This window comes from Perkinsus marinus, assembly GCF_000006405.1.
Source record: "Perkinsus marinus ATCC 50983 genomic scaffold scf_1104296970664, whole genome shotgun sequence".
NCBI classification, from domain to species: domain Eukaryota; phylum Perkinsozoa; order Perkinsida; family Perkinsidae; genus Perkinsus; species Perkinsus marinus.
The window spans coordinates 512182-524838 of record NW_003202385.1 but is presented as its reverse complement, the minus strand read 5'-3'; the positions used below and the strand labels follow the sequence as shown (position 1 = coordinate 524838).

General features: G+C 48.3%; 4 protein-coding genes across 4 annotated transcripts in view; 2 read left to right on the top strand and 2 right to left on the bottom strand.

Moving 5' to 3' along the window:
• Nucleotides 1-1142: 1142 nt before the first annotated feature.
• Pmar_PMAR017205 (phosphatidylinositol kinase, putative) lies at nucleotides 1143-3294 on the bottom strand (the record flags this gene model as incomplete). The annotated part of the gene is made up of 5 exons (XM_002767577.1): nucleotides 1143-1185; nucleotides 1233-1420; nucleotides 1691-1896; nucleotides 1943-3068; nucleotides 3118-3294. The coding sequence occupies 5 exons, from the start codon at nucleotides 3292-3294 to the stop codon at nucleotides 1143-1145; spliced, it is 1740 nt and encodes a 579-aa protein (XP_002767623.1).
• Nucleotides 3295-5850: 2556 nt separating this feature from the next.
• Nucleotides 5851-7558, top strand: Pmar_PMAR017204 (hypothetical protein; the record flags this gene model as incomplete). The annotated part of the gene is made up of 12 exons (XM_002767576.1): nucleotides 5851-5934; nucleotides 5978-6090; nucleotides 6139-6194; nucleotides 6237-6321; nucleotides 6366-6432; nucleotides 6480-6562; nucleotides 6712-6773; nucleotides 6814-6865; nucleotides 6911-6980; nucleotides 7028-7176; nucleotides 7219-7404; nucleotides 7447-7558. 12 exons carry the CDS (start codon nucleotides 5851-5853, stop codon nucleotides 7556-7558), a joined length of 1119 nt encoding a protein of 372 aa, XP_002767622.1.
• A 415-nt stretch (nucleotides 7559-7973) lies between these two features.
• On the bottom strand, nucleotides 7974-10506 carry Pmar_PMAR017203 (hypothetical protein; the record flags this gene model as incomplete). The annotated part of the gene is made up of 3 exons (XM_002767575.1): nucleotides 10222-10506; nucleotides 9338-9455; nucleotides 7974-8599 (listed from the first exon to the last, which is right to left on the bottom strand). The coding sequence occupies exons 1-3, from the start codon at nucleotides 10486-10488 to the stop codon at nucleotides 7974-7976; spliced, it is 1011 nt and encodes a 336-aa protein (XP_002767621.1). The 5' UTR covers nucleotides 10489-10506.
• A 1795-nt stretch (nucleotides 10507-12301) lies between these two features.
• Nucleotides 12302-12657, top strand: part of Pmar_PMAR017202 (hypothetical protein) — a gene marked incomplete at both ends in the record, with an annotated part of 1412 nt that continues 1056 nt past the window's right edge. Inside the window, 2 exons of the mRNA XM_002767574.1 lie at nucleotides 12302-12337; nucleotides 12445-12576. Coding sequence (XP_002767620.1) covers nucleotides 12302-12337; nucleotides 12445-12576 — 168 coding nt within the window. The remainder of the gene's footprint in view (nucleotides 12338-12444; nucleotides 12577-12657) is intronic.

Below are 12657 nucleotides of genomic sequence, written 5' to 3'. Positions count from 1 at the left end.
GGCGCCACACGTTGTCGTAGCCCGTCGCAGGGGGTATATCGTACAGCTGCGCCATCGCTTCTGACTCTCGGTCATGGTCCTAATGAGATGATCCTGGCTACTCCCATCCACTCTGATCACCTACCTTGCAGAGTAGCCCTTGGCGTATGGCATTGACCTTAGACTGTGAGACGGGGAGGGGCATGATGGAGGTAGGAGGGCATCAAGGGAAGGCTGGAGATAGTTCAGCGGACTCAATCTATCACAAGACTCGAGGCTCACGAGTAGTCGAGACTGATGATATCAATTTTAAGAAGCTCATGGTCACACTCGTAATAGGTGAGGGTGGCAAGTTGACTGTTGGTAGTAATTACACCACATCAAGAAGGGCTTCTTAACACGACGGTAGGGCCAACTCGAGAGCCTCAGCTGCCACGACGGAGTCCTCGGAGGTTCTACCGCTGCTGGTCGTTTCGATAGAAGACTATACTTGGACTAGCTCTGTGATGGTCCTACTCCTCCAACAAGCGCTCGCATTGGGTCGAAATCACCGACCCTGTTCTCTCGCCTTCTCCTGTTGTTGGCCTTAACCTCCTGCCAGCTGACAGGGCCTCATCCCCTCAGGGCTAAAGGAGTCGGAGGAAGAGCGACGAGCTCATAGGAACCCATCTCGGCTGGTCGAGGCTATGCTCGTGTGGCACAGTAGCAGTGTTGGGATATATTCGCTTCTCTCACCTCAGCTCAGGAGTTCCCTTAATAATCATACAAGTTCACATATGAATCCGGGTCGTAATGTACAGAAATAACTCAAAATTTCCCAAAATTTCATCAGAATTTTCATATGTTTACCAACATATGAAGTTGGCCGTGTGCCTATCTTCCCCCCACACTGCACAGTGAGTACTCCATCACCTAGGCGGTGATGACAGGGTTAAGATGAGGACATCTTGAGAATTGAAACACCCAGAAGTGCCTAGTTACGAAGTAACTAGGCAACATCCCCAAGAATCGAACCGGAGGACTTCTCCTTGACAACAGATAACCTTAACCACTACACCAAACCAACTCCACAACTACAATTGAGACACTCGGACACAAATGTCAATCTTGACAATGTTAATGATAGCATGACGAGTAGTGTGACATGAATTGTGCATGGGTGACTACAGTATTCCACCAAAGTAGCGCTGATACCGGTCGTACCACCTGACACCAGTGGCAGGGCAGACTACTACTACTACTACTACTACTACCTCGAGCGCCAATTAGCAACAGATCGATCAACGAGGTCCAGTAGATAGTCCTTGAAGGCATGTTCAGAGAGCTCCAGTCGTAGTCTCTGGTCCATTTGGAGTAGAGTGTGTGGTAGCCCTTGAGAGAGGCAAGGGAGCCTAGGGCCCAGCCACCAACCATTAGTCTCGGGCAGTGGAGGGAAAAGTAACTATACAAACTCCCTTTTTTTCACCTCCTCGACAACAAATGCTGACTATGATGTGGATTATATCGGAGGGCGAGCAATAGCTAATCAATGTGATGATCTGCGGTTGCGTTGATCGCCGTTACGCATGCCCTTACACGACTGTCCTATTCTAGTAGGAGTCATTATTTTGCCCCCGTATGGGTAAATTGCTACATCACTAGCAGCAGGTCACCCAGGGCCCGAGACCCATGAGAAAAAGTAGTACTAGAGGAAGTATCCACGTAGCCTTACTTCGATCATGCTCTTGAGTGTGTCGATGTCCCTCCTCAAGACCATGCAGCCTCGGACTACCATTCTCCTAAAGACCCCAAATCGTCGACTGTCCTCTCCTCCCAGAGTTTCCACCAACTCCTCAGTGAGCTTCAATGAGGGCTCAAAGGCTACATTGCCGGGGCTGTTCGTGAGGAAAAAACCAAAGTCAACATGACAGATGCTACCTGTTGGAGGAATAAAAAGATACCACCGCAGCGTGAAGAAACTCACCATCATCACATAGAAGTATATTCGCATTGTGTCGATCCCTCACTCCTAAGACGTAGCATATGACCGAGTAGGCTGCCATGGAGCTACAGAACTTGTCAAGAGCGGCCTCCCCCTCCTCCCCGGGCCATCGGTCCTCGAAATGAGCGCTCAGTGACACCCACGTGTCACCATAGGCCTTTTTGAGGGAGTCCAAGCTGACAGCGTTGGGCACTGCCTCGACCACGCCACCACTGCTAGTGCATAGGACTCGGTACAGCCTCACAGCCGCCCCCAAGGACCTCTCCAAAGTTCCTTGGGGGCACTCCAGCCAGCAGCTCCTCATCCATGATATCATCGAGAGCGCCAATTGCTCCTGCAGAATCGACATACTCCCTGCCTTCGCCACCAGCGAGGCAACTCCACCAGAAGGGACCGATCGGGATACCTCCTTGGTCCATCCAGAAGGCCTCTTCGAAACGCTCGTCGTCATCCTCCTCCTCTCCGTTGTGTGTTCCGCCGTATTGACCATAGTCGACTTCCTACTGCGACGGGGGGCGGCGAGTGACAGCAGCGACCGAGGGTAGAGTACCCCTTCAGACGACGTGCCCACCAGGGCGATACCGGTGTTCTCTTCAATGCTGGAGCAAGACTCTTCCAACGACAGGCATACATGGAAGGGCGTAGAGCTACTCCACTCACTAAGTAGGAAGCATCTAGGAAGGTCCAGGCCCCGAAGGGTCCGCCAAGTCCCATCATCACCCAACCAAGTGCCCGTAGACAACTTCACCTTCCTCAGTCGCCACTCGAGGACTTCCTTTCGTCGAGCAAAAGGGAGGGTCGCCAAATGCGTTGAGATTTCCCCCAGCTGCCGGACCAACTCCATGCATGTTGGAGCCAGATGGTCAATAGCGGCTAATTTTGTGGCGCAGCGGTCATCATCGACGATTTGCGCCAGGCCCAATAGGCTCAAGGCCGCCTCCCCCGACAGCCGGTAGACTTCCTCCAGAGCTTCATCGCTCTCCATAAGAACGCAGAAAATCTGCAGTAGCCATCGGTGCACCACTGCCGGAGGACTCGCCCGAACGGCCAGCATCAACTTTGCTTCGGCAGAAGTCTTGCATGATGAACTCCGTAGAGTTTTGATCGCCTGAACGAACAACAGCATGAAAACTGCGCTCGACTCTCCCTCCGATGACCTCAACGATGGACCTATCAGCCCCGTCTCGCGGCGACCCTGGGGGCGGGTCAGGCTCTTCGCAATCATCAACTCCCCGGAGAGAGCGGCTGTTGGTCCACGAATGGAGGGCCCCCTGTAGACCAGGTCGTCGGCCGAGACAGTAGCCCAACACCGTGGCAGGGGAAATAAATGCCATGAACTGAAGGGATGTACTTCTGTGTGGCGATGGTGAGGTTCTTCACGCTGCGGCGGCGGCGGCAGCGGTAAAATTATCCTATTTTCCCATGTGGTAGCATCTGCCATGTTGACTTTGGTTTTCTCCTCACGAACAGCCCTGGCGATGCAGCCTTCGAGCCTTGAGGCTCACTGAGGAGTTGGTGCCACCAAGTTGATGGAGAGCTCTACTCGTGGTACCATCCCATAGTGAACACCACAAGAACAGAAGGACGAGACAGTACATCAAGCATTGACATGATGGACCCATCAGATGAATTCACCCTTCACATATTCGCCAGCCGATAGCTACACTTTCCCTACTAAGACAACTCCAATGCTCGACAGAGGCACACGACTCCTCCCCCTGAGAGTCAGGGGACCTTCAGCGCACATCTACAGTACCTTCTCCTCGCCTCACCAACGACATACACCCAGTCCATCCTTACGTCGAGCAAGTGTGGGGGGATCTTATCGAACTTCACAGCTTCGAAGAGAGATGGTAACTCGACGCGAGGATGTGCACCAAGTAGAGACCGAATGAGGCCAGTCCCGGCACGGCAGCAATGCTCCCATAACCAAAGGTCAACACCGCGGCCCTATCATCAGCGCTATAGTACCTCCTGCTACACCTTCTCCTCCATACACTCAAGAGAGGTAGAGGTCTGCTCCCGAGAAGGGGAGGAATCCTCATCAGCATCATCGCTTACATCGAGTCATCAGAGACAACCGAGGTATTCTGGAAAGCAACGTGAGTAATACCATCTTTCCTCGAACCTTTGTACGAATGCATATTGACTTCCTGTGGAGCGTATCCACGGTCAGTTCTATATGAAGCTGCCAGTCGGTCCCGAAGGTCCTCCAGTCGGAGACGACCATCCATGCCGGACGCACTTTGCCATCTCCCCGGCCGCCTCCTGTTCATGCCCAACCGCGATCTCCGGTAAAACATATGAGATCCCACAAGTTAAATGAACCCTTCAAAGGGAGCCCTACCTGTCCACAGCGCCCTGCTAAACCCGAAATGCCTGGATGGGCTCCCCACTGCCTTTTCCATGGCAGCACGGGGTGAAGCGATGAAGGAATGGCATTCTAGAAAAAATAGGAGTTGACCGTGCGGCCCAGTAAGGGTGGCCGTTTCCCGACCATCCATAAGGGACTTCCTTATCCTATTGATGATGCTCCCCGACACTTCTGCTGGCGGCCAATCCCACTCGTATCCTCACTCCCCGGCCGGAACAAGCGATAGATCACTCGGCAATCTAGGCTGCCCGTGGCGCCCTTAGATTTGGCATCATACGATGTCCAGTACATCCCAGAGTAGACAAATCTATCTTTGCAACCGCCCCCTCGCCTGTGCATTCCAGTGTTTGATATTCTCCCACAACATATTGGAAACGGTAGACCTCAGACATCTCAGTCGAATATACGCGTGCGGTAAAATTCGTCGCCTCGCTTGCAACCACCCCGGTTCAAATCTTGCGAGGGTTAATATTCTCTATTAGACATTCTCAGCTCATGGCGTACTTATACACTCGGCTTTTGTCTATCCGTAGAAAAGAGAAGTTCGCCTCTTAAGTTCGGTGTTCTTCTTTCCAGATGTCGACTGGCGACTTTTTGGATTCCGATCGAGTTCGGATCTCAGCAGCCTCGATCGAGAGGTAGATGCAACAACCATCGCAAGCCCAGCAGGTTCAACTATTTCTACGCATTGCATGCTACTTGCATCTTGTTTTCGAGGCTGTAACGATGCCCTTTCCGTACGTCTTCGAGTTTAGTATCCTACGGTGAGGAAATCCTTGGGAAAAAGCCTTACCCTATAAGGAGTCTTTACGGTGGTATCTCAAACTTAAAGATGTGCTTATGTAAGGCATTCTATAAAATTGATCCCGAAACGATGCAGATTCGTCGAAGCCCCGATACCGATAGGGACTTGGGAACTTTGAAGTTTCTCTCTTCAGAATCGGACATTTCTTGCTGTCTGGCGTCGCTGACGGTTTTCCCTTGGCAACACAAGCCCACAGATCCCTGACCCCGGTCACTCGTAAGGGGTAGGCAGATGGTGATGCTTCGTGGTTCCGCTTGGGACTCCCAAACTTGTACCCCCGGGGTACAAGTACTGCTTGTTAAACAGTGGGGTAGCTTCGAATCAACATGTAGTTCCGAAACTTGTTGTTCTAGCTTAAGGCTGTGTTCTGCTGCTCCTTAATCCTATAGACGTCGGTAGTCACAGCAACAAGCCCAGCGAAGCTTTTGAATCACTGAATGGTGCTATTCGCGCAAGTGCATGAATGGAGTGGCGCGCGCCCAAAAGTGGTTGGTGAGAGCATTATTACGGCGCGCTTTCACTAGGTCAGGTTATAAATATATCCCTAAAATTGCCGGGCAACATGTAGAGGGTAAGCGGGTTGAAGGTCCGCTGGGAAAAATTCGGTATAACCTGCATTTCAACAAGTGCCGACGTTCGGACTGCTTACGTTGGGACAACCGGGGGTTTTATAAGTACATTTTTGCGCGGTCAGTTGTGTTGCACTCGGTCATGGATGCGCTCAACTGTGTGAATACGGCCCCCATCGCTCCAGGAGTATCGATGGACTGGCAGACCCTCATGGGGAACCTCCGGGTACCCCTCGGTCGGTGCCCATGCCTTGGCATTCACCTCTCAGGGTCGACCACGGTGCCCCTCTAGCGGTCCCTCCGGCTCCCCTATGTCCTCTTCAGTGGCATCAAGCCCTTATGCTAGCACTGGTGTGCCTTCACCTACTCCCTGTCTCCCTGAGTGATCCTATCCACCCCTGTTTGTCTCTCTCATGTTGTTGCCATTCAGACCCTCCTATCAGTTTCCATCGGGAGACTACCAGGCCGATGCTACTGCCAACTATGGTAACGGTGAATCAGTCCTCGCAGATGTGGTCGTCATTGCAGGTTTGCCCAACGCTCCCCACAGCTTTTCCAAATGGAGTATTTATCGCGAGGCTGCACACAGACAGGAGGGACTTGCGAGGCTTCAGTGAGGGTCAGTACCTTCTCGAATACTCCCGATATCGAGTTCAGGTGGGAAAGACAAATCCAAGAGAGTGTCCGTCAGCGCCTGAGTGCTGCCTGGTGCGGCCCTGAACAGGTGAGCAGCTTGGATGGTCTACGTTCGGGGGCCTCCACCGCTTTCAGGCTATGCCCCCAACGTATCCGACCTCCGATGTCGTTGGTGCTGCTGCTGTTGCTGCAGCGGTAGCAGCTATGAGAGAGGGAAAGTGAGGCGCCCCTTCTACTACTAGCACTGCTTGGCAAGTGTTCAGTGACTGTAGGTATGAACAACACACGGCATATGGCCTTCCTCAACGTGAAGGGTCGGCGTCTGCTGCTTATGTGCATGCGTGCAGGTATGGATGCCTTTAATCAGGTTCCAACCGAGACAGCCAACAGGTTGGTACGGTCCTCCTCCTCCTGCAGCCCCTCCTTATGGTGAGGTCTTCTATCACCATTTATGTGGTAGCCCCCCCAGGTACATTCCCCCCAGGGCTGTCGCAATATATTGACGAACTCATCAGAGTTCAGTAAGGTCGATGAGGCCCTTCCGGTGTTCATCATCTCCCCATCAGAATCGACCAATACATGAGGGACTATGTTCAAGCTGGCAACATGATGGAGCAGTGGCGGGCAGATCCACAGGTCAATACCACACCTCCATCAACTCCAATGCATCGCTAACACTCTAGGCTTATGCTGCCCCCATGACAATGACGAGGCCCTCCCCAGCACCCTATATGGGTTCCCATCCGGGGGACGTGGACAAGGCAGTATTCGATGCGGCAGTAGCTGCTGCTGCCAAGGCCATTAATGAGTCCCGAGGAGGCCCTTCTGATGGGTTGGTTCTGTTGTCACTATTGGGTGGGTAGAGTTCTCGCAGATCACAGCCGACGGTTGGTGGGGAGCACTTCCGACCTGCCCCCATGCAACAGCCTAGGGTTGGCAGCCCGACGCCCCCCTTGTTGGCTCCAATGCCCAGCAGAGCTACTACGACTAAACGTGAACTATCGGGAAACACCTTATTCGTCGAGTCCATGAACCATCTTCAACAGCAGCCTGTGAAAAAGTAAATTTTCGAGTCCTATGAGATTCGCATTGTGTATAGCAGGAACGACCCGGCCAGTGCTACTAGTCTTGGCAGTCACCCTGCTGACGGTGTTCGATTGGCTCCTTATGTGCCTCCTGATGAGGAGGCCTGTGATCCAGGGGAATCTTCCTAAGACTTAATCAATCTCATTTGCAATGTACAGTAATGCATGTGTATGGCTAATGAAGCAGTTTCATTTACAATGAATTATGTTATTGTGTTATCGATCTAGTATGATACCGCACCTTTCCCTAAACCTGTGCTCGCACAATAGGGTAGTTCAGCACTCACGCAAATAAGACGATCCTGATGTTCATATTGCCATACATTTTCACCAGCAAGACCACCCCAGGCAAAAGACAGCGAATAACATCAGATAATCGCTCTTCTCTAACACGATGAATAGACTCAGCCCGATAAGGTACTCTGGTGAATCCACTTCGAATGGGAGGCCAGGTTTGGATAAACTTTAGCTTTCACCGCCATCTACAGCTCCAAACCATTCAATCGCCCGGAACGAAAACTAGGGAACACAACACATAGAAAGGTCAAGGCAACGGATCAGTTATGCGCAGTAGTGACTCAAGGAGTCTGACAGGTCTCTCTTCTCCACCGTCAGGCTTGCATCTAAGACAGTTCTCAGGGACAGAGCCAGCCGCAGTATGGCTGATGAAGGGCCTTCCAAAGCGACAAGTATTATCACAATAAACCGCCTCGTCTATAGTGGGCCTATTACGAACTATATAATAATTATCATCAACGTTTTTGAATGATTTCTTTATATACTCCTCATCAGCCAAACGTCCATCACCAAGGAAGCGCATGAACGCACGTTGAATGGCAATATCGGGCTCGTTGTGAACCAGCACTATGGTGATACGGTAGCCTGCCTCTTTATAAGGTGGTATAACACGCTCAACAAGACGAGTTATGTCCTTGCCAGTGTCCTCATATATAACATTGAGACCCTCAGCAACAGCCACTGTATTGGCCAACTTCGCCGCTTTTATTGCAGGTTTATAACACTTCGGGCTGGCCGCATCTTCGAATACGAAATACTTGTCGTTAGCAGAGTGGTTGAACTCGGGAACGAACTGTAGGAACTCATCGAGACCGATCAAGGCGAAGGCGTCTCTCGGACCTCCTCCTTCACGCCATTTACGTAAAAGTGTACCTTAGGAAACACTTGGTGATATCAAATTATTTCACCGTGGCATCTTAGGAAGAAACTCAATCCAGTGTTGCAATATATGTTCGCTCTCCTTAGCTGAGCACATAAGTTTCCTCACTAATCATAGGAATTTATGTACGAATTGGGAAACCAGCAAGAATTTCCCAAAATTTCCTCAGAATTTCATATCGTCACCAACACATGTAGTTGACCATGTGCAATTTTCACAACAGTGCCTTACTCATTGCTCACAATTTCACTCGCGTCTTTAGTTATCAATGGAGTTTCACAATCCGTTTTACGCGAAAAACGTGATATTCGCGATATGAAGTGAATTACATCAGACAAATCTTCACATTTCACGTAAAACACTCCCGACTTTTCGCGATGAACGCAAAAGACTCCGAGTAATCAGCGTTTTACACTATTTCTTTCACTAGGGAGATTGTGAATTTCGCGAAGTGAAATGTGGAATGTGCTTTTTTCACTACTGTTTTTCATTTCACGGGTGAACCTCCAATATATTACAATATTAAAACAAGATCGTAATAAGGGATAAATAAATATGCATTATATATACTAGTATTAAGTAATATTATCAATGGCTATACAATGGAGTTTCACCCGTGAAATGGAAAACACTAGTGAAAAACATGTTTCACGACAACTGCATATCATCGCGAATATAATAGATTACTAACGTAAACTATATACTATAGTATAAAGCTTGGAGCCTACTACCTTTTCCAGCGCCAGGACCACCGAGCAGTAGTAACATATCTGGCTTGTCCTCAATAGGATTAGCAGACCTGTACTGACGGGCTGCGGCGAGATGAGTATCCACCCACGATTGAATTTCCTGAGAAGTATTATAATTAGATCATATACCGTCCCCCGAGAGAATTCTTCGGCGGAGAAGAGATGATGATGATGAATAGTATTGATTCAATATCAAGGCAATAGACGCAAGTATAGGAAGGAGTCGGAAAAATAATCAATAATTATTTTTTCCAGTGTTAACACGAAGAATGATATTCAAGCCCGGTGAAAACCGAGCTTGAATGAGAGGGAACAGCAAGCAACTGCGAGATGGGGGAATGTGACGACGCTACACATAGGAATATGTATGTACTCTCTACAGCTGAGCTCGGGAGTTTCCTCACTGAATATGGGAGTTTGTATACGAACCACAGCGGAGATGTTCAGAGACCAACAATAATTTCTCGAAATTTCCTTGAAATTTTTATAGTGTCACCAGACACATGTAGTTGACCATGTGCATATTTTCCCCTCATACTGCACTATACCGTCACAATTTTTTCAAGGCACATACTTGTTTGATTTCCATTTCAGAATCACAGCGACTACAAGTTTTCAACCTCAAATTCAAAAAGTGGAAAAACGAATTAGAAAAATAAAATTTGTTTCCAGTGGAGTTTTCCTCAGAATTTGAGATTGAGTCACATTCACCATCAACAGCATAGTTTCATGCACAATGAAGTTTCACCCTAGTGATATGAAAACACTAGTGAAAAAACATATTCCACGACTGCTGCATATCACCGCGTTTTTCACAGAGGATTACTCCACTTCACGTAAAACGGGTGAACCTCCAGTGTACTAACCTTCATTTCGTATTCATCTCGACAAGGAGTGGTAGTAGCCTCTTTCACACCCCGAATAACTCTCGGCAAACGAAATCGCATCGGTATCATATTTTCCCTCTGGAAGATCCAAAACAGGCCCAAAGCCCCGAGCAGTAGGAGTCTTCCCATCCAGCCGAGCTGCTTGTCGGCAACTTTACCATGAAAGTTGTCAAGGGGCCCGACGGACTTTTCAGTCAAGCGGCTTTGGGTCGTTTCTGGTGTGTTTTTCCTTGGTCGAGGAGGCATTGAAAAAGAGGGAAAAACTACCGCATTTTACAATGATGGGAATTTTTCGGTGAAAAAAAACACAAATCTTGGTATCTCCAATGGTGTAGTCAAAGTCGTCGTTTTGCGCCACCTATTCAACTCTATTTCTTTGCTCGCTACTGTGGAGTTTGATGCTCTGCAGAGTGAATGCAATCGTTGAAGGTTAGCGAAAAGTGTGATAAATCAGTCGGTCCTTATCAGTGTGGGAATATATGCTTGGTTTCCTCAATTGAGCTCGTAGGTTTCGTCACCATTTTATGAAGAATCACACGATTTTGGGTATAAGTATACAAAAATCAACGATAATTTCGCGAAATTTCCATATTCCTAGCAGCACATGTAGTTGACCATGTGCACTGGCCCTTATCCTTGTGGTGACTGCATATACCAGAGTGGGTTTGGAAGCGATTCTTTGGGAGACGATAAGTGAATTTTCGCTTCTGAAATTCCACCCAAGATTCTTGATCGAACGACTTCCACATCCATGCTGCGGGAAGGCGACTTCGAGCAAGTTCTGTGCCCACTTGTTATGTAAGGCTGACAAGATCAACTACGTAGCAGTAGTGAGCTTGGCTTCAAGTGACTAAAATTTTCCTCCAGAACGGGAAAAAATAAAAATAACAAAGATGAAGAAAAAAATCAAACTTACGTAACAACTCCATATCACTACTCCTATATCGCCTAATCGAACCACTCTCCGAACCGAACTTCTAGCTTCGTGACACACGAAGTGTGAGAGTTCGTGTGATGGTTATGTAGGATGGAGGAGATTGGCTGCTTCTATGAACTGATGAAGCATCATCAAAGCGATACGAAGTCGATGACTTAGCCTCAGGGGACGTTCAATAAACCGACTTTGAAATTCAGAATCGCGAATTACGCGTATAACACGATGCTAGAGTCGATTCTAAAATCCAGAATAGATTCAATGAGCATGGGGTTAGCCTTACCTTCAGGCTTAGGAATGCTAGACATAGCAGACTCCGGATCGTCAACACGAGTAGATCTAGTCACAACCATCCTTACCACTTGCTAAGTGCGACAAGATGAGTCGATACTATAACTAGAAATTATTAGATAGTCGAGACGACGGGAGATACCGATCATTTAATAAACTATGGGGTCGTTCAATGAACCGATTTCGGAACTCAGAATCGTTCCCAGAATCGCTTATTACACGCATAATACGATGCTAGAATCGATTCCGAATTGACCCACAATTGATTCAATGAACATGGGGTATGTCTTGCGCGATTATGGAATCGTTTCCGAGAATCGATTTTAAAAATCGTTTCCGACATCGCGCTCAATGGAAACGATTCTGAAAAATCGATTATAGAGTCGATGATAAGACTCAAAATCGACTTTTCAACAGCCCGATAGTTGGGATTGAGAATCTTGGAAACTTGCAATTTCCCATCGCCTCGAGGCTCAATACCGCGGCCATATTGCATTTTCCAAGATGCATATCCATATGAGTTGGAAACTTGCGACATAATATAATTGACTCCTCTGCTGCTTTTGCTTCAACGGCTGTTGTAAAGAAATCCTTTAACCGGATATTCGCGCGGTCATCGGGCATGAACTCTTCCGAGTCCTTAGCGATTCGCCTATTGAGATAACACTACACTTGATGTATTCGCAGGACGATGCCTTACAAAGCTGCTGGATTATACTCAGCCGGCGAGGACTATCTTCATCATAAGCTTAGCTCAGAGAGGCATATTGTATGTAAAGGGGGAATGGGACAGCGACAATGATGCAGCAGCATCTTACAGAGTTTATTTTTCTAATGTCCTCGTCCAGCACAGAGGACCTCTATTCACAGGTAAGGGGGAGTTCGATGAGAGATGGTATTGTATTATTACAACGAAAACTGTGGATCGCACTCGCACTAATAGAAATGCAAATTCATCGTTTTTCCTCCGTCTTCAGGCGCTTACATGTATCAATAACAATAATTACAGCGAGGCTGAGATTATACTTGATAAAATATTAAAGAGAGTGGAGGAAGAGTTCGGGCCGGATCACGCTGATACAGCACAGTGCTTGATGATGTTCGGCATGGTAATGCAGCAGTTCCTATTTGGAGGTCAACTTATTTCGAAAGAAATATTTATTTTATATTTCACATCATTTATTATTTAT